Genomic DNA, 21,249 nt, shown 5'->3' on the forward strand with positions numbered 1-21,249 from the left:
CAGAAATATTCATTTCAGAAGAAAGATCTGGGTGTAAATATAAATCCAACAAAGTTACACAAACTTGGGATTATGGCAACAAGCCACACTGAAGTTTGGTAACATTGGCTTAATCAGAGTTTATCTTGATATTGAAAACAGAAAGAAATCTTAAAAGAAAATATTACTGCGAAAATGTTGCTGTATAAAATGTGCCTAGTACAAACCAAAACTGAACTGCAATGATGATCCAAGATAAACTAAAAATACAAAACAAAAGAAAAAGTTTTCCCCATACCAGTACAGGCCACTGGATACCATCTATAGTTTCTCTCGGAGATTTCCTTTCAGCCAGAACTAACTCGTGCTCGATCAGGAAAACCCTCAGTTCCTCATCGTGAAGTTTCATCCACCGACACCAACTTTCATCGAATTCTAAAAAGACCTGAATTGGGGCGGGGGAAAGAAGAGAGAGAGAGAGAGAGAGAGAGAGAGAGAGAGAAAGAAAATCAGCATAGACTAAAAACAACTTATGCACGCTACATCCCTCACCTTCTCCAATTGTCTGAAATGAGGCCAATAATGGATTGGGTAATTTGTTCAAAAGTTCAAAGAACACCACTTGTAAACATTTTAGAACAAAATGCAAAGATAACATCCACCAGTAAAAAGAATTCAGAGGTATAACCTTTCTGAAGAATTCAAACATATATAAAAAGAAACTGAGAAAGAAACTTTGAGGCCTTAAGGAGAAAGTTCGGGTGCAGACGAGAAGGTGGTCATCCAGAGATAGATTCATTCTTAGAATATATGTAATAGGAGCAGCTGTAGGCCATTCAGCCCCTCAAGCCAGCCCCACCATTCAATAAGATCATGGCTGATCTGCCCCAGACCTCAACTCCCCAATGTTTCAAAATCTATCTACCTCTTTAAATACTTTCAGTGATCTAGCCTCCACAACTCTCCGGGGTAGAGAATTCCAGACATTCACTACCCTCGGAGAAGAAATTCCTTTACATCTCAGTTTTAAAGGAGTGTCCCTTTATTCTGTAACTATGTCCCCTAGTTTGAGATTCCCCCACTAGTGGAAACATCTTCTCAACATCTACCCTGTCAAGCCCCCTCAGAAACTTGTATGTTTCAATAAAATCACCCTTCCTTCTTCTGAACTTCAATGAATAAAGGCCTAACCTGTTTAGCCGTTCTTGATAAGTCAACCCCTTCATCCCAGGAATCAGCCTAGTAAATCTCTTTTGAACTGCCTTTCAGCATATCCTTTCTTAAATATGGGGACCAAAACTGTACACAATCCTCTGAGTCAAGAAATTTTGCGTCTCAGTCCTAAATGATCGACCACTTATCCAAAGGCTGAACGCCTGTGTTAGAGTCAGTCATTTACAGCACAGAATGAGGCCATTTAGCTCATTGAGTTCATGCTAGCTCACCACGGAACTATCCAGGCAGGACCACACCCCCACTCAATTCCCACAGCACAGCAAGTCTAATTCTTTCAAGTGGCCATCCAATTTCCTTTAGCAAGCATTGATTGTCTCCACTTCTATCACCCTTGTGGGCAGCTAGTTCCAGGTCATTACCACCCGCTGAGTAAAAACGTTCCTCTTCATATTCCCCCTACATCTCTTGCCCAAAATCTTCAATGTGTCCCCGTATCCTTCTTCGAGATTGCCCAGCCAGCGGAAACAAGCTGAGTGTCTATCCTGTCAAATCCCTTCATAATCTTCTATGTTCCAATGACATCACCTCTCATTCTTCTAAACGCCAGAGACTAAAGCACAATTTTTTTTTTATTCATTCATGGGATGTGGCTATCACTGGCTAGGTCTGCATTTATTGCCCATCCCTAATTGCCCTGGGAGGAGGTGGTGATGAGCTGCTTTCCTGAACTGCTGCAGTCCATGTGGGGTGGATAAACCCACAGTGCTGTTAAGAAGAGAGTTCCAGGATTTTGACCCAGCAACAGTGAAGGAACGGCGATATAGTTCCAAGTCAGCATGGCTCGGAGGGGATCTTGTAGGTGGTGAGTTCCCATGCATTTGCTGCCCTTGTCCTTCTAGTTGGTAGAGGTCACAGGTTTGGAAGGTGCTGTCGAAGGAGCCTTGGTGCATTGCTGCAGTGCATTTTGTCGATGACGCACACTACTGCCACTGTGCATCGGTGGTGGAGGGAGTGAATGTTTGTAGATGGAGTGCCAATCAAGCGGACTGCTTTGTCCTGGATGGTATCGAGCTTCTTGAGTGTTGTTGGAGCTGCACCCATCCAGGCAAGTGGAGAGTATTCCATCACACTCCTGACTTGTGCCTTGTAAATTGTGGACAGGCTTTGGGGAAAAAGGAGGCGAGATACTTGCCACAGGATCCCCAGCCTCTGACCTGCTCTTGTAGCCACGGTATTTATATAGCTACTCTAGTTCAGTTGATGATCAACGGTAACCCCAGGATGTTGCTAGCAGGGGATTTAGCGATCGTAATGCCACTGAATGTCAAGGGGAAATGGTTAGATTCTTTTGCTGGAGATGGTTATTGCCTGGCACTTGTGTGGCACGAATGTTACTTGCCACTTATCAGTCCAAGGTTGCATATTTTCCAGGTCTTGCTGCACTTCTACCCCACCCCCCCCAATCCCCTGATGAATCAGTCCTCCTCCATGTTGAACAACACTTGGAGGAAGCACTGAGGGTGGCAAAGGCACAAAATGTACTCTGGGTGGGGGACTTCAATGTTAATTACCAAGATGCCAGTGGGACAGGACATACCCAGGGATGGTGATGGCAGTGTCTGGGACATTGTAAGGTATGATTCGGTGAGTATGACTGTCAGGCTGCTGCTTGACCAGTCTGTGGGACAGCTCTCCCAACTTTGGCACAAGCCCATGGATGTTTGTCAAGAGAACTCTGCAGGGTCGACAGGGCTGGGTTTGCCGTTGTCATTTCCGATGCCAAGGTCGATGCCAGGTGGTCCGTCTGGTTTCATTCCTTATTGACTTCGTAGCTTCATAATGTCCTTCCCTAAAGGACATTAGTGAACCAGATGGTTTTTTTTACAACAATTGACGATTTCGTGGCCATCATTAGATTAGGTTTTAATTCCAGATTATTATTTGAATTTAAATTCCATCTTCTGCTGTGGTGGGATTTGAACTCATGTCCCCAGAGCAATATCCTGGGTTACTAGTCCAGTGACAATACCACTATGCCAACACCTCACCTGCTCACCAGCCTCTCACCATAAGACAACCCTCTCATCCCAGGAACAAATCTAGGTGAATCTTTGCTATAGCATCTCAAAGGCAAGTACATCCTTCCTTAGATATGGAGACCAAAAATGCACAAACAGTGCTCCAGGTGTGGTTTCACCAAAGGTCCTATACAATTGTAGCAATGCTTCCTTGTTCCTGTAATAAGAGAAAAATACTGCAGATGCTGGAACTCTGTAATGAGAACAGAAGGTGCCGGAAATACGCAGCAGGTCTAGCAGCACATGCGGAGAGAGAAACAGTGTTAACATTTCAGGTCTGCGACCCTTCATCAGAACTGACAAAAGTTAGAAATGTAACAGCCTTTGAGCAAGTGAAGTGGGGGGGTGGGGGAAGTGGTGGGGAAGAACAACAAGGAAGGAAGGCTTGTGATGGGATGGAGGTGGGGGGGGGGGGGGGGGGGTGGTGGAGAAAGAGATTAAATGACAAGTGTCATGGAACAGAATGCAAATGGAGTGTTAAATAGTTGTAGTAAAAGACAAAGCACGAGTCCAGAGAGAGTGCTAATGGCAGAATAATGAACAGCTCTGGCCAAAAGCAAAAATCTGAAAAAATGTTTAAGAATAGAACATGGTTAAAAATAATAAAAGAAAATACATATATTATATATGGGGCCCGTGGTCTGAAATTATCGAACTCAATATTGAGTCCAGAAGGCTGTAAATCGGAAGATGGGGTGCTGCTCCTCGAGCTTGCGCTGAACTTTACTGGAACACTGCAGCGGGCCGAGGACAGAAATATGGGCATGAAAACATGGTGGTGAATTAAAATTGCAAGCAAACAGAAGCTCAGGTTCTTGCAGGCCGTGCAGAGGTGTTCTGCAAAGCGGTCACCCAATCTGCATTTGGTCTCCCCAATGTACAGACAGCATTGTGAGCAGCGAATACAGTATACTAAATTGAAAGAAAACAAGTAAATTGCTGCCTTACCTGGAAGGAGTGTTTGGGGCCTTGGATGGTGGGGAGAGAGGAGGTAAAAAAAAAAGGGCAGGTATTACAGATACTGTGATTGCATGGGAAGGTGCGTGGGAAGGGGACAACGTGCCGGGGGTGATGGAGGAGAGGACCAGGGTGTTAGAGGAAACTGTCCCTTCAGAATTTTTTTTCTTTTGATTTTAAACACAAGGTGGCCTTTATATCCCAGGCCCCTTTTATGCATTTCATGTCGAGTGGGCCTTTATTCCTCAGGCCCCTCATATACATTGTATATCCCTTCAGAATGTTGACAGGGAAGAGGTGGGGAAGATGTGTTTGGTGATGGCATCACACTGGAGGTGGTGGAAATGGCGGAGGATGATCCTTTGGCTGTGGAGACTGGTGGGATAGTAAGTGAGGACAAGGGGAACCCTGTCATGGCTCTGGGAGGGAGGGGAAGTGGTGAGGGCAGAAGGACAGGAAATGGGTTGGACGCGGTTTAGGGCTCTGTCAACCACAGTGCAGGGAAATCCTTGGATGAGATAAAAGGAAGACAAAGAGGCGCTGTTGTGGAAGGTTACATCATCAGAATAGATGCGACGGAGAAACTGGGAGAATGGCATGGATGCATCAGTGGATGCATCTGTTGATGCAACCTTCCACAACAGCGAGGATTCCCCCACACTGTGGTTGACAAGCCCTGTGTCTGAACTATTTCCCGAGCATCTGCCTTCACCCCTTCCCCTCCCTCCCAGAACTGCAACAGGGTTTGCCTTGTCCTCACTTTCCACCCCACCAGCCTCCACATCCTAAGGATCATCCTTGCCATTTCCGCCACTTCCAGTGTGATGCCACCATCGAAGACGCCTACCCTTCCCCTCCCTGTCAGCATTCCGAAGAGATCATTCCCTCCGTGACACCCTGGTCCACTCCTCCATCACCCCCGACACCTTGGCCCCTTCCCCTACAATCACAGGATATGTAACCAGCCCTTTTACCTCCTCTCTCCTCACCATCCAAGGTCCCAGACACTCCTTCCACATAAGGCAGCGATTTATTTGCACTACTTTCAATTTAGTATACTGTATTCACTGCTCACAATACAGTCTCCTCTACATTGGGAAGACCAAACACAGATTGGGCGACCGCTTTGCAGAACACCTCGACTCAGTCCACAAGCATGACCCCGAACTTCCGGTTGTTTACCATTTTAATTCACCACCATGCTCTCATGCCCACATTTCTGTCCTTGGCCTACTGTAACGTTCCACTGAAGCTCAACACAAGCTTGAGGAACAGCACCCCATCTTCCTGATTAGGCACTCTGCAGCCTTCTGGACTCAACATTGAGTTTAATAATTTCCGACAGTGAGCCCCAATATTTTTTGATTATTTTTAAAATATTTTTTGTATTATTTGTTTTTTAACCATGTTCTAATCTTAAACTTGTTTTTCATATTTTTGCTTTCGTACAGAGCTGTTCAATATTCTACCATTAACACTCTCTCTGGACTCGTGCTTTGTCTTTTACTACAACTATTTAGCACTCCATTTGCATTTTGGTCCATGACATCTGTTATTAATCTCTTCCCCTCCCCATCACAGTCCTTCCTTCCTTCTTGTTCTTCTTCCATCCCTCCTCCCCTTTCACTTGCTCAAAGACTGTTACATTTCTAACTTTTGCCAGCTCTGCTGAAACGTTAACTCTGTTTCTCTCAACACAGATGCTGTCTGACCATCCAGCACTTTCTGTTCTCATGGCTTGTTCTTGTAGTCCAGTCCCCTTGCAATAAAAGCCAACATGCCATTTAGAACCATACAAAAATTACGGTACAGAAGGTGCCCATTCAGCCCGTGCCGGCCAAAAAAAACTTTTTAAAAAGGCCTCTCAAATTGGTCAGGGCCTTTTTCTAGAGAGCAGCCTAAAATAAGACTCCTGCGTTCATTTCCGACCCAGTTGTCTAAATACATGTAGACTAGTAACCAAGTTGAATATAATCTTGGCATTCTGTTCAGCACAGAGCTAAGTTTTGAATCCCATTTCCTAGCTATCAGAAAGATTACTTTTTTTATCTTCATTATATTGCTGTGTAGTTTAACTGAAAACAAAAGCAAAAGGATGAGTATTTTCATTTTGAGCTTTCAGTTTACTAAAGACTATAGAAAAAAGGGCACTTTTCTAAGCTACATGTTTATGATAATATTGCTTTGTGCTTATAGTATTGCCTAGTTCCTAACCTTCTGCATATGATTTAAGTGTGAATAAATACTGTAACAATCTGGTCTGGCATGTTGTTAATTTGTTTGAATTTATAGACGAGGCAGTGGGAATCCTACTTAAATTGCATCTTACAGAAACACTTCACATAGACCAAGTCGTTAGATATAGACAGATTAAGTGAGTGGGCGACAAGGTGGCAGATGGAGTGTAATGTGGGCAAGTGTGAGGTTATTCACTTTGGTAGTAAGAAAAGCAGAATATCTTTTTAAAAAAGGGTGTGAAACTTTTAAATGTTGATCAGAGAAATCTGGGTGTACATGTAAAAGAAACACAAAATTAGCATGTAGGTTAGCATGATCCAAAATTGGCTCGGTGACAGGAAACAAAGGGTAGTAGTCAACGGATGTTTTTGCAAATGGAAAGCTGTTTGGAGTGGCGTTCCACAGAGCTCGGGGGTGGGGTGTTGAAATGGCAAGTGACAGGAAGCTCGGGGTCATGTTTGCGGACTGAGCAGAGGTGTTCCGCAAAGCGGTCACCCAATCTGCGTTTGGTCTCCCCAATATAGAGACCACATTGTGAGCAGCGAATACAGTATACTAAATAAGTACAAGTAAATGTTTATGGAAAGATGTCAGTTGTGCCTTTTTTGGTTTGGCGTCCCGAATACATGTAGGCGGCTGTCACTGGGATCTTTCTAGAACAGTTCTTTTCAGGCGATGTTGAAGATCAGTTTGGCAGGTTTTCTGGGCGAAATGGGGCATCAGGGGTTTCTGGCAGGCCTTTCAGGAGGAATGCAGCATCAATTTCTCGATTTTTTACACCCGCTTCAAAGAGATGGAAAAGGCTGAGCTGAGGTGTCTGCTCTCTTGGCTGGTTTTTAAAACTTTCAAAACACTCTACACCTCAATTCACTGTCCAAAGCAAACTAAAAACAACATCAAGAGTCTTGTCTCCTGACCCCTATAAATCGTGACCCATCACTTCTCCGTAAACATCTTCCCCAGGTCCAAAAAAAGCCTGCTGGGTATTTATCAGTAGGCAGGTGACTTACAGCAAATGTTTTCAAACAAGACCTTTCAGCGCCCCTTCAATGACCCCAGTGAAAAAAAAAATCCATGGATTTTTCACAAATAAAAATGCCCATAATTCTAAACAACGAGTCCTCAAAAAAAAAATATAGAAGCACCATCACATAACACCCCTTGCCTGAACAGCCGTGTTACATTTGCTAACTGCCATAATCTGTAGGGCTACCGACCAAATGCTGGCGGGTGCTATTAGAATGAGGCGGATAATTTTTCAATTGGCACAGGCAGCGTGAGCCATGTGGCCTCTTTCTGTGCCGTAAACTTCCTATGATACTAACTTCCAATCCACCGGGACCACGCTAGAATCTAGGGAATTTTGGAAAATCATAATCAGTGCATCCCCTATCGCTGCAGCTACCTCTTTTAGAACCCTAGGACGTAGGCACCTGGACCTAGGGATTTGTCAGCTTTTAGTCCCTTAAGTTGCACTGCTGATATATTAGCCCCTTCGTTATCCTTTATTTCCGGTATGTAATTTGCGTCTTCTACTGAGAAGACACGCCGTATCTGTTCAAAGATCCTGCCATATCGTCATTCCCGAGTCACAAAAGGTTTTATTTTTTGTACTAAAATCTTGGATGTAGGAACATAGGAGCAGGAGTAGGCCATTCAGCCCATCGAGCCTACCCAACTTGTGTTACAAAAAAAAACTGAAAAAAAAGTATTTGTTCAGTGAAAGACACCTGCAAAAATAATTGGAATTCCAGCAATGTTTTGAAAGGAAGTCCAGAACAGAGTTGAACTTTATGGGTGTTTTGAAAGAAAGTTAAACTTTCAGTTTCAGTCAGGAAGGTCAACAGTTTCGAGGAAATCACAGGGCTTTGACCTTTCTTCAGAGCAGCTTTTGAACCGGGACCACGTCCAGGAAGATTTTTTCCCCCCACTTTGGATCCTTTAAAAGCTTGTGAACGGGACAAAGAGCAGGTCAATTTTTGCTTGACCTGCCTGGAGCTAGAGAGACAAGACCCAGAAAGGCGTTACCTCTCTCTGTAAAGGAGACTCACATCTCTTGAAAAGCAATCCTGCATTTGAAAGGTAGCCGATTCCTGTTGCCTCCGGTCTCTGAAGGATTTCTGCATCCAGTGAGATTCCTGCTGCCTCCTGTGTGCTCAGATATCCTGAAATCTGAAGAATTCTATTGCTGCTAGACTGCTGCTTCAAAACCCAAGCAGACCTGCTGCTACACCCCTGATGGAAGACCTATGTGACGCCTGCTGCAGTTAAGTTGCCATGAACACCTACCCATCACAAACTGTTCAACCACCTCTCGGAGAGACTTCGAGTGGCATCTGACTATTTGACTCTGGTGCACCTCACCATACCAAAAACATCCTCCATTATTTTTATTATTCCTTCTATTCCTAAGAAACAGTTGTAATGTAAAACACCCTTTTGAAACCAGTCAACCATTTCTTTTTGAATATATATGCGTGCGCACGAGGGTTCACGGATTAAAGAGTTTTCTCATATATATAGGTTTATCTCGTTAGTAGTTAAGACCTAGTATTTCTTTTTGAATAAATAGTTCATGTTGTTGCTCTTTAAAGAGACTTGGTTTGGTGTGCTTTATTCTGGGGAAAAAAATATACTGTTTAATTTGTCTAGTTTTCGGTAGGTGGGAAACTTTATTTGATGCTATGACCTGTGGAGTAGTGGGACTGAATTAACAGTGCATTACTCCTACCTTGGTCAGAACACTTGATAATTTCTCCTGTCTCTGCCTCAAACGGATGTGAGTGTACTTTAGCTACTCTCCTTTTTATACACAATCACTGACCAACACAAGCAAATGGACCGCTGGGTGCAGCACTACCTAGAACTGTTCTCCAGGGAAACGGTGGTCACTGAGACCGCCCTCAATGCAGTCCAGTCTCTGCCAGTCATGGATGAGCTGGACGAACAGCCAACAAAATCGGAACTCAGTGATGCCATGATTCTCTAGCCAGTGGAAAAGCCCCTGGGAAGGACGGCATTACCCCTGAAATAATCAAGAGTGCCAAACCTGCTATACTCTCAGCACTCCATGAACTGCTTTGCCTGTGCTGGGATGAGGGAGCAGTACCATAGGATATGCGCGATGCCAATATCATCACCCTCTACAAGAACAAGGGTGACCGCGTTGACTACAACAACTACCGTGGAATCTCCCTGTTCAGCATAGTGGGGAAAGTCTTCACTCGAGTCGCTTTAAACAGGCTCCAGAAGCTGGCCGAGCGTGTCTACCCTGAGGTAGAGTGTGGCTTTCGAGCAGAGAGATCCACCATTGACATGCTGTTTCCCCCTTCACCAGCTACAGGAGAAATGCCGCGAATAACAGATGCCCCTCTATGTTGCTTCGTTGATCTCACCAAAGCCTCTGACCTCGTCAGCAGACATGGCCTCTTCAGACTACTAGCAAAGATCAGATGTCCACCAAAGCTACTAAGTATCAACACATTCCATGACAATATGAAAGGCACAGTTCAGCACAGCGGCGCCTCATCAGACCCCTTTCCTATCCTGAGTGGCGTGAAACAGGGCTGTGTTCTCGCACCTACACGGTTTGGGATCTTCTTCTCACTGCTGCTCTCACATGCATTCAAGTCTTCAGAAGAAGGAATTTTCCTCCACACAAGATCAGGTGGCAGGTTGTTCAACCTTGCCCATCTAAGAGCAAAGTCCAAAGTACAGAACGTCCTCATCAGGGAACTCCTCTTTGCTGAAGATGCTGCATTAACATCTCACACTGAAGAGTGTCTGCAGAGACTCAGACAGGACTGCGGCTGCCTGCGACGAATTTGGCCTAACCATCAGCCTCAAGAAAACGATCATGGGACAGGACATCAGAAATGCTCCATCCATCAATATCGGCAACCACGCTCTGGAAGTGGTTCAAGAGTTCACCTACCTAGGCTCAACTATCACCAGTAACCTGTCGCTCGATGCAGAAATCAATAAGCACATATGAAAGGCTTTCTCGGCTATGTCCAAACTGGTCAAGAGAGTGTGGGAAAATGGCGCACTGACACGGAACGTAAAAGTCCGAGTGTATTAAGCCTCTGTCCTCGGTACCTTGCTCTACGGCAGCGAGGCCTGGACAACATATGTCAGCCAAGAGCGACGTCTCAATACATTCCATCTTCACTGCCTCTGGAGAATCCTTGGCATCAGGTGGCAGGACCGTATCTTCAACACAGAAGTCCTCGAGGCGGCCAACATCCCAGCATATACACCCTGAGCCAGTGGCGCCTGAGATGGCTTGGCCATGTGAGCTGCATGTAAGATGGCAAGATCCCCAAGGACACATTGTATAGCGAGCTTGTCACTGGTATCAGACCCACCGGCCGTCCATGTCTCCGCTTTAAAGACGTCTGCAAACGCGACATGAAGTCCTGTGACATTGATCACAAGTCGTGGGAGTCATTTGCCAGTGATCGCCAGAGCTGGTGGACAGCCATAAAGGCGGGGCTAAAGAGTGGCGAGTCGAGGCCAAAGTAGAATATACTTATAAAAACAGGATGCAGAGCTGGGCTGAGAAGTGGCAGATGGAGTTCAACCTGGAAAAGTGTGAAGGGATTCATTTTGGAAGGTCGAATTTGAATGCGGAATACAGGCTTAAAGACAGGATTCTTGGTAGTGTGGAGGAACAGAGGGATCTTGGGGTCCATGTCCATAGATCGCTCAAAGTTGCCACCCAAGTTGATAGGGTTGTTAAGAAGGCGTATGGTGTGTTGGCTTTCATTAACAGGGGGATTGGAGTTTAAGAGCAGCGAGGTTATGCTGCAGCTCTATAAGGCCCTGGTTCGACCACACTTGGAATATTGTGTTCAGTTCTGGTCGCCTCATTATAGGAAGGATGTGGAAGCTTTAGAGAGGGTGCAGAGGAGATTTACCAGGATGCTGTCTGGACTGGAGGGCATGTCCTACGAAGAAAGATTGAGGGAGCTAGGGCTTTTCTCATTGGAGCGAAGAAGGATGAAAGGTGACTTGATAGAGGGGCACAAGATGATGAGAGGCATAGATAGAATGGATAGCCAGAGACTTTTTCCCAGGGTGGAAAGGGCTATCACCAGGGGAGGTTTCGGGGAGATGTCAGAGGTAGGTTCTTTACACAGAGAGTGGTGGGTGTGTGGAATGCGCTGCCAGCGGTGGTAGTAGAATCAGATACATTCGGGGCACTTAAGCGACATGGATGATAGTAGAATGAAGGGTAGGTAGTTAGTTTGATCTTAGAGTAGGTTAAAGGTTCGGCACAATATCGTGGGCCGAAGGGCCTGTACTGTTCTATGTTCTAAAAGCTCTTAAAAATCTGTTTTAGAAACCTGGCTAAATTTACTGTATTTTTCCTCTTACCAACTTTTTGATCACCGTATGCTGGTTTTTAAAAAACTCTTCCAATCCTCAGGCTTCTTACTATTTGCAACATTACAAGACTTTAAAGCTATTATCCTTAAATTCCAGAGTAATGCATGGATGAATGTTCCTCTGAGTTTTCTAAAAAATATCTGCACTCCTAAAGCCATAGAAAAGTTACGGCACAGAAAGAGGCCATTCAGCCCATCATGTTGCGCCGGCTGAAAAAACTAGCCGTCCAATCTAATCCCACCTTCCAGCACCTGGTCCGTAGCCTTGCTGGTTATGCAGGTCCAGGTACCTTTTAACAGAATTGAGAGTTTCTGCCTCCACCACCGATCCGGGCAGTGAATTCCAGACACCCACCACCCTCTGGGTGAAAAAGTTTTTCCTCATGTCCCCTCTAATCCTTCTACCAATCGCCTTAAATCTGTGCCCCCGGTAATTAACACCTCCGCTCGGGGAAACAGGTCCTCCCTGTCTACTCTATCCCGGTCCCTCAATTTTGTACACCTCAATTAAGGCACCCCTCAGCCTCCTCTGTTCCAAGGAAATAAGAGTCCTCAGTTAAATTACATCTCTTGGCTTTTCGTTACAAGCATAGAAGGATCACTGGCGTTGGTTTAGTTTCAGTTATACTTTCAGGCTCCTTTATCCCAGCGGTGAACTCCCGAAATCAATGAAAAACAGACTGTAAAGATCCTCAACAGGATTAAGACTGGTTCCTCTGCTGCTTTTTGGGGACGCGCGCGAGGAGTTATTTAAATACATTCAGTGCACGATAACCGAACTCCTGCCTAGTTTACTCTGCCCTTCCTCGGTAAAACGTTTACAAATTATAAAACACGAACAAGTACCCAAGCAAACTGGAAAATGCAAATTGCAGACCAGATTTATAACGGGAAGCGTTCAAAAGCAAAGCAACACAGCACTGATACTAGTGGGAAAAGGAGGGAAACAAGTTTTATTCATTTTAACAGTAAAAAGGATTACTTTCGATAAACTTTAAAATAACCACTTTTTTAAAAAAGTCACAGCCTGTTGATTTAAATACCACATAGCACCAAACTAAACTGAATTCATGAACTGTGTATATTAACCCAAAAACCCCAATATTTTTCCAAGGTCGACCAAGTGGATTATGGATTAACTACCTTAAAATACACTTTCCTAACTACATTTTTTCTCGAACAAATGTTTTACAACTTCAAATGTTCTTCATCCATCGCCCGACCATAAATTAGAAATGCCAAATTCACAAGTGCTTCCACCTACCAGCAAATCTGGGTCCAACAGATCTTTGTGGGATACGGCTCTGATGACTCCTGCCCTCCAGTTCCATTCTGACACTCGCCCCAGCTCGAGCTGCTGGGTGAAGCTGGACAGGACACACAGAAAGCGCTTTCCCACCAAGTCTAACGGTGCTGCCTCTTGCCGCTGCTCTTCCAGCTCCCGCTGTTGCAACCCGAGCAGAGACATTTTCCAACGTTCGATCTTTGGAACGTCCACACCGGCTCCAGCCTCCACGCGCCCGCGCTACATTCCAATCGCGTGCCGAGTACACAGTGTAACAAACGTGTGCTCACCGCTCATTGGACGCTCCCGCGCCGAGTACACAGTGTATCAAGCGTGCGCTCACCGCTCACTGGACGCTCCCCGGGCCGAGAGGCGTCACCCCGAGTGCTCGCGACCCCACGTCAATCATTCCCCTTTCCTCCCGGGCTGTGCCGCGGGCGAGCCGGCCTCGCATATCCGTCCGCGCGGTAGCGCTGCTTCCCCCATCGAAGCAAAATAGCCCGGCCGCTCCAGCGCGTTTACAAGCTCCAGCCCACGCCGTGCGGGCGGGTGCTTTACACGGCTGTGTGGCGTGCACCGTGGGCTCGTCGATAAGAGGTACTTTCACGCAGCCCAAGTTTTAGAAGCTATTCCTGCCAGCGCGTGGAGACGGCGGGCGACAATGTTTTGGTGGGGAGTGAGCAGGTTCACACTACGTGCCGATTCGTGCGTAGGCACCGAGGGGCCCTTTACCGCCCTCTGCAGCCCAGAGCACAGAATGCAACAAGGGGTGCGCCAGAAAAACTTTCCATTGCAACCTGGACAAAATTTACACTTACTGCTTCCCCAAGGAAAATACTGCGGATGCTGGATGCGTAAAAATCTTGCTTTTATATGGTGGCTTGCACGACCTCGGCATCCCAAAGCACTTTCCAACTAATGATGTACTTTTGAAGTGTAGTCACGATTACAATGTAGGAAATACAGCAACTCATTTGCACACAGCAAGCTTCCACAAACAGCAAAATTATAATGATCAGATAGTTAGTTGTTTTAGTGATGTTGACGGTAAGACTCAATACAGTCAGAGAAACTAAGAAATTTCATCTGAAACTCCACATTGATGTGATCCTTTTGTAAAATGTTAAGTTTTTTTAATCCTTCTGATTAGGTTGAATTACAGAAATGATTACTAAAATAGAGGCCTTTTGTACGAATGTGGAGTTATACAGTTTTCTTTTAAAAACTGATTTGCTGTCAGGAAGTAGGCAATCTTCTTAAGCAGTCCCACGGGAATGAGGATGACTTTCTTCCACTCCGGGGTTGTAGATCCTTAGATGACTGAATGGCAATTCTGGATCCACACACTCTGCCACAGGTGGGGCAAGTGGTGTTTAGTGAGGCAAGTGGATGGGATGCTCGAAATTCCAAACACTGCTTCCGCTGTTTGCGCTTGGTCGCTGCCTGGGCATGTCGACATTGTTTGAACAGGCTGGCACCTTTGCAGATTCTTCTCCATTTTGGGCGGTCTCAGATAAGAGATTCCCACGAATCAGTGGAGATGTCACATTTTTTCAGGGAGGCTTTAAGGACATCTTTTTAGCGTTTCCTCTGCCCCCCCCCCGGTAACCTCTTGCCATGGTGGAGCTCAGAGTAGAAAGCTTGTTTTGGGAGTCTTATGTCAGGCATGTGGACGATGTGGCCCAGCCAACGTAACTGACTAGCCACGACCAGTGTCTCAATTCTGGGGGAGTTGGCCTAAGATACGCCCTCATAGGCTACCTTGCTTAAAACCAAGATCATTTCAGACCACATAGTGTCGAACTTGAGTCATATCTAGACCATATCAGACCACAACTGAGAGAGACAGCAGGCAATTTGACCTATCAGGACATCACAACTGAGCGTGATCCTACCCTCGCCCAGAATCAGCATACACATGCTGTCAACAATGATTTTGGCAGGAATTTTAGATAATCCTCTATTCCTTAGTTCAAGAACACTGAAGGCAGTTACAGGATCTGAACTGCTATTCTATGATCAGCCAGCAGCGCAGGATTAAATTTGGGATCTTCCTGCTCTATATGGGTCAGAGTCACACTGTGCAGTGCATATATCCATCAAATTATTGAGGACTTGATTTTAATTTGGCTCTTTTTAAGCTTTTGGTGCATAGGTAGATCAAGAAAGGAAAGTTGAGAGAAGCAATAGCCATATTCAACATATAGAGATGAGACAAAGAAGCAGAGGTGAGAGAAAGCTAACCAATCAGATGAAAGATCATTCCTCATATCTTGTCCATGAGGGAGATGGTGAAGATCTTTCCAAGCATGGGGGCAATAGTCAAGTGATTCATAGAAGGTTAAGATTTCCTTAACGAAAAAGAAATGTTTTGCATGAATGAAGAAACTTGGAGTTATCTATGATGGATCTGCAAGCCACCTGAGGTCAAAAGAAATAGTGAGGCAAGAAAGTCAGTAGATGAAGGACTGAGGTTGGGACCATCAAAGATGGTAGCTGTGGTTGGACTTGAAGATTGCCGGCGATCTGAGTATCGAGTCCAATACCAGAGTTGTGCCGAAACCAGAATTTTCATCCCGCATTGCATGGGGGAAAAAAGCTGACGTTATTTCACACAGATATTTTAACCCTCGGTAAAATTAAAATGGGAGCTGCTTTTCTTAACAAATTTTAAAATTCAGATTATCAGGTTGACCATGGGAAGACAGGCCGGATATACATTATGCAAATTAATGACAACATGCTCCATGATAGGCAGCTATGTGGACCAGAAAGACTAAAAGCTTGGACATCCTCCACGATAAACAGATGCTGGTGTGAGAGGGTGGGCCTGCAATGTGGCAGATTTCAATTTTTACAATAAAACATGCAACGCGACAGAAATATAAGAGTATAATCCAATATAAGAAGGCAACAAAAAGGGTGAGCAAGAAAATAGAAAGTTGAAACAATGGGCAGAATCTTGTCCCCTTTAAAAATAATTGAGGGGTGGGGCCATTTCTGAGTCCCAACCCCACACTTGGTGTCGGCACACCCGCCAGGGAGATCTTCCTGGATGCAGCCAATTAAGAGGCTACCCCTGGGCCCGCAGTCCAATTAAGGATTGGGGGCGGGTTCCTGAGGCTGCAGGCCCAATCAGAGGGAAGGCCCTCCACAGGATGGCCGGCAGCTCAGCTGTTGCCTGCTGGTCAATGCTGCCCCTGTGGGGGTAAGAACAGGAGGCCTTGCGGGTCCCTTGGGCAAGCGACCTCCAGGCATTGGGCTTGTCTGTCTGTGAGGAGCCTGTCTCCCGCCGAGATTATCCCAGCGACATCCCCAATCAGCCCATAAACAGGCAGTTAATTATTCAAATTGACTACTTACTGCTGCCGGGCAGGGAGCCTCTGCCAGTGATGACCCATCCCGAGGAGGAATGAACGGGTTGGACCGATAACCCAACAGCAGGATATCTAAATTTCCTCCCTGTCCCGCCTTCTAGCCCGCACTCGCAGAACTGGGAATATTCCACCCAGTGAGAGCTAAATAGACAAACACAGTCAAGTAGAGCGACACAAAATAAATACTAAAAAATGATTTCAGGTGACAGCAAAATGCAGGCACACAAAATAAAAAAGTGAGAATCAGAAAAAGGTTAACAACAAATCAAACTTAAATAAGGGCAAAATTGTATTATTTGCAGGCGATGAGTTCAAGTTGAACAGGGATGACAGAAGATTGTTGGTGAACTCCTGCAACACCCATACTAGAGACCCAGGAGGCAGCAATTAATCTGTAAGATGTTTTCTCATTGCAGTAAAATGTCTTCTTGTTCAATTTTTAAATGTTTGATATTGAGAATGTATGAAAGTTTCTACAGTTAAAGTTGCACCTCTGTTTAAAAGAAAAAAATCATCCTAAGTTCTTCAGTTTGTTTTGGCAGGATTTTTATTTGTTATATTTTTAGTATCCTAATGCTTCAGCTTTGCTTACATTGTTAGCTTTATACTGTACACCTGCGATTGCACATTGTTATTCTTAGGAGACTTTGCACTCCACTGAGGGTTTGACTGTGACATTTTTGTTTTTCTCTTCAGCTTTACTTAGCTGAATGGTGTTATTTTATGGATTATGGGGCAGATGTAAGGATATTTAAGAAGGCATGTTAAATTAGTATATTTTCAGAACATAAGAAATAGGAGCAGGAGTGTTAAACTACCCAGTTAAAATACACTGGGATAGATTTTGGGCTGGACCTGTTTTTGGCCCAGAATCGGTGGTGCTCGACTAGCACATGCCTGAACCGAGAGGCTAAAGCATCAATGGAAACTGATCCTCAGCCCTCATCAGCATACTTGAAGCAAACTGCTGCCACTAATCTCTGTAATGAGTTATTTTTATGTTGTCTGATGCAACATAAATGAGATGTGTGGAGTCCAGTAAGTTGAAGATCTCAAACAGGTTTATTAACAGCTGACAAATATATACAGTACAAAGCTAACTATTTACAGAACTTGCCTCTAAGTATTACAGCAGCAGAGGGACTCTGGCTCTGAGTCACATGACTGCGTCCTGGTATTTGTCTCATTTGCATACTAAGATCTTAAAGGGACATCACTCTTAAAGGCAATCATATAACATCTCGCTTCTTTCCAAAGTTAAGTCTCGTATGCTAAAAGTAAAATATATATAACATTGGATAACATCAAAATTGTTTACACACAGATAGAGATTGTGAAATTTACAAATATAGATGCCTAAAAGTCCATATATCGTTTTGGTGGTTTGACAACTCTTCCAGATCTGGTTATGGTATAACCTTCTGTGGATGTGGATTTCGCCCTTAGCTGTCCTGGGTTTGCAGGCATGTTGATAATGCATTGGCTGCCACCCTGTTGATCAGTTACACCCCCACCGTCAGAGCGTGTTCCCTCGAGTCCGCCGTGCTCAATTGGAGTACTTCACACCTTTCTCAGTCGGCTTCAGTTCCTTCTCAACACCGCTCCGCAATGTGTTGTAATCTCGTAGGACCTAGGCTCACCACACAATCCGGACATCTCTGCAGGTAACCATGTCCTCATTGTGGGGTGTATTACCCTGACCTTTTGTCCTACATGTAGCTGGGGTAGTTCTGCCCCTGCATGTCGGTCATGCACCATCTTCATTCTCCCTTGTTTTTCAAGCAGTGTCTCCTGCATCTCGGAGAATTTGGACAGATGCAGGCTTGGCAGAGTCATTCTCACTTGTCTGCCAAACATGATCTCTGCTGGTGACGGTATGCCCATATCCATAGATGTAGCTCCAAAGTGGAGCGTGGCAACACGAAAATCTTGTTTTGTTGTCCTAAACTTTAGGATAAGTGCTTTGACTGAATGGACCATTCGCTTGGCGAGACCATTAGACCTAGGGTAATGTGGTGAAGATGTCACATGGTTTATGCCCCATTTGGCACACATATCCCTGAACGGTTTGGCCACATACTGTGGCCCATTGTCTGACATGATTTCTTCAGGTGCACCAAATAGACTGAATATAGCACTTAATGTGTCTTCAATGACTTGAAGTGTCTTTTACCTGTCCGGCAAATGGAAATTTGGAGAAATAGTCAGTGACTAAGATAAAGTCATCTCCATTAACAGAAAATAGGTCAGTGGCAATTTTGGACCAAGGGACTGATGGAGTCTCGTGAGGGTGGTGGTTCTTTGCGTTGTTGTAGCTGGTGGCTCTGGCATGCCTCACACATCCTTTCGATGTCACTATTGATCCCTAGCCAATAACCTCATGCCAGCTGTCTTGTTCTAACTATGCCCATATGGCCTTGGTGAAGTTGTGACAAGATGTCCTGTCGGAGAGCTTTGGGCTTGTTTTCCCTTGAACCTCTCGAGATTGCGAGTTCATCTCTGTAAGGCCAGAAGCATCTGAGGGTTTCTGGCACCTCTTTTACTGTGTCAAGCCAGCCTTCCATGATGACTCTCCACAGTGCCTTCTGTTGTGGGTCATTGGCTGTTTCTGACTGCAGTTGGTCACATTTGTGCTGACCAAAATGTAATAAGTTGATTTTGAGCACATCTTCCACCTCGATGTCCTTGCTGTCGATCGAGTGAAACTTCTTCATTCTTGCACAGGTTTGGCAATCTATTTATTTTATTTAAAGATACAGCCCACCGAGTCTGTGCCGACCAACAACCACCCATTTATATTAACCCTACAGTAATCCCATATGCCCCACCACCTACCTACACTAGGGGCAATTTATAACTGCCAATTTACCTATCACCTGCAAGCTTTGGCGGTGGGAGGAAACCGGAGCACCTGGAGGAAACCCACGCAGACACAGGGAGAACTTGCAAACTCCACACAGACAGTACCCAGAATTGAACCCGGGTCCCTGGAGCTGTGAGGCTACGCTGCTAACCACTGCGCCACTGTGCCGCCCCCTGCTCAGCAGAGGTGACCATTTTAGAACCTGGTTTGTAGCAGATGTCGAAGTCGCACCCCTGTACTTTAACTAAGAGACGCTATAGTCAAGGTGGTGCATTTGTCACTGGTTTGCGCCAGATAATCTCCAATGGTTTGTGGTCGGTTTCAACAGTGAACTGCTTACTGAACAGGTGGGTCTGGAACCCTGTGATCCCAAACACCAGTGTGTTTCATGCTCTATATTTGAGTAATTGGACTGTGCTGAGGATAAACATTTGGATCTGAATGCAATTGGTTTGCCGTCCTGTAGGATGCACACTCCTAGTCCTTTCTGTGAGACATCGACTTCCAGGATTGTCTTCTTCCTTAGGTCGTAGTACTGCAGGGTACAGGTTTCTGCTGACAACGCTTGTTTGAGAGACTCAAATATATGTTGATGGTCCTCCTGCCATACATATGGTACATCTTTTTATAAGAGCCCTCTCAGCGATGATGCATTGTCAGAAACATTTGGAATGTATGATGGCAAAAAGTTGAAAAATCCAAGACATCTCTATAGATCTTCTTTGTCTTTTGGGGTCGGCATATGCTTTACATCTTCACCTTTGCCTGTGTCAGGACGGATTCCGCAACCTGAATAGACGGAACCAAAGAAATTGATCTGACTTACATTCACCTGGCACTTCTTGCTATTAAAAGCAAGTCCTTCATGATGAGCTACTGCCATCAGGGAATGGAGATTTTGATCATGCTCTTCTTTGGTTTTGCCCATTACCGCAATATCATCGGCAATGCATATACATCCAGGCATGTTTTCTATAATTCTCTCGCTGTGCTGCTGAAACAGATCTTGACTGACAGATAAGCTGAAGGGTAGTCTCTGGAAGTAATATCTTCCAAATGGTGACTGTATCGGTGCCGTTTCCTGCTCCCACCCCTTTATCAACTTTGCTTCCAAATTCCACCCTTCTCTCACCTTTATATGGTCCAGCTCCGACACTTCCCTTCCATTCCTCGACTTCTCTGTCTCCATCTCTGGGGTTAGGGTGTCTACTAATATTCATTATAAGCCCACCGACTCCCACAGCTACCTCAACTACACTTCTTCACACCCTGCATCCTGTAAGGACTCCATTCCATTGTCCCAGTTTCTCTGTCTCCAACGCACCTGCTCGGATGATGTAACCTTCCACAGCAGCGCTTCTGATATGTCTTCCTTTTTCCTCAAGCGAGGTTTCCCCCCACTGTGGTTGACAGGGCCCTCACCAGCCTCCAATTCCAAAGGATCATCCTCCACCATTTCCGCCACGTCCAGCGTGATGCCACTACCAAACGCATCTTCCCCTCCTAATTTCAGAGCATGACTGGCCCTCTTTTTTATTTTTATTTTTAATTTTAATTTTATTTTATTTTACTATGTTTCATCATTCATTTTTTTAGCATGTGCCTGCCAACTTTTTTTTCATGTTTGTGCTTTTGGCCAGGGTTGTTCATTATTCTGTCATTTAACACCCTCTCTGCACTAACGCTTTGTCTTTCACCACACCATTAACACACCCTTTGCCTTTGCTCCACAACCTTCTTGTCAGTTATTCTCTCTGACCCTTTGTCCTATCAACACGTTCCCTTTTGTTATCTTTTGCCCCACCCCCTCTTAATTTGCTTAAAACCTATTATATTTCTAACCTTTGCCAGTTCTGATGAAAGGTCACTGACCTGAAACGCTAACTCTGCTTCTCTCGCCACAGAT

At 45.1% G+C, this 21,249-nt stretch overlaps 1 protein-coding gene across 2 annotated transcripts in view; it reads right to left on the reverse strand.

Annotated features, from left to right (window-relative positions):
- LOC137368893 (lysine-specific demethylase 3A-like) overlaps positions 1-13,670 on the reverse strand; it is an 83,865-nt gene extending 70,195 nt beyond the window's left edge. The window contains exons 1-2 of one of the 2 annotated variants that reach the window (XM_068029146.1): positions 13,083-13,669; positions 278-424 (exon numbers count right to left, since the gene is read on the reverse strand). In XM_068029146.1, the coding sequence (XP_067885247.1) occupies positions 278-424; positions 13,083-13,286 (351 nt within the window). In that variant the 5' untranslated portion in view covers positions 13,287-13,669. Of the gene's footprint in view, positions 1-277; positions 425-13,082 lie in introns of both variants that reach the window. The other variant, XM_068029156.1, reaches the window with a different exon arrangement.
- Positions 13,671-21,249: the final 7,579 nt, after the last annotated feature.

Source organism: Heterodontus francisci, chromosome 1, assembly GCF_036365525.1.
Source record: "Heterodontus francisci isolate sHetFra1 chromosome 1, sHetFra1.hap1, whole genome shotgun sequence".
Taxonomy (NCBI): Eukaryota; Metazoa; Chordata; class Chondrichthyes; order Heterodontiformes; family Heterodontidae; genus Heterodontus; species Heterodontus francisci.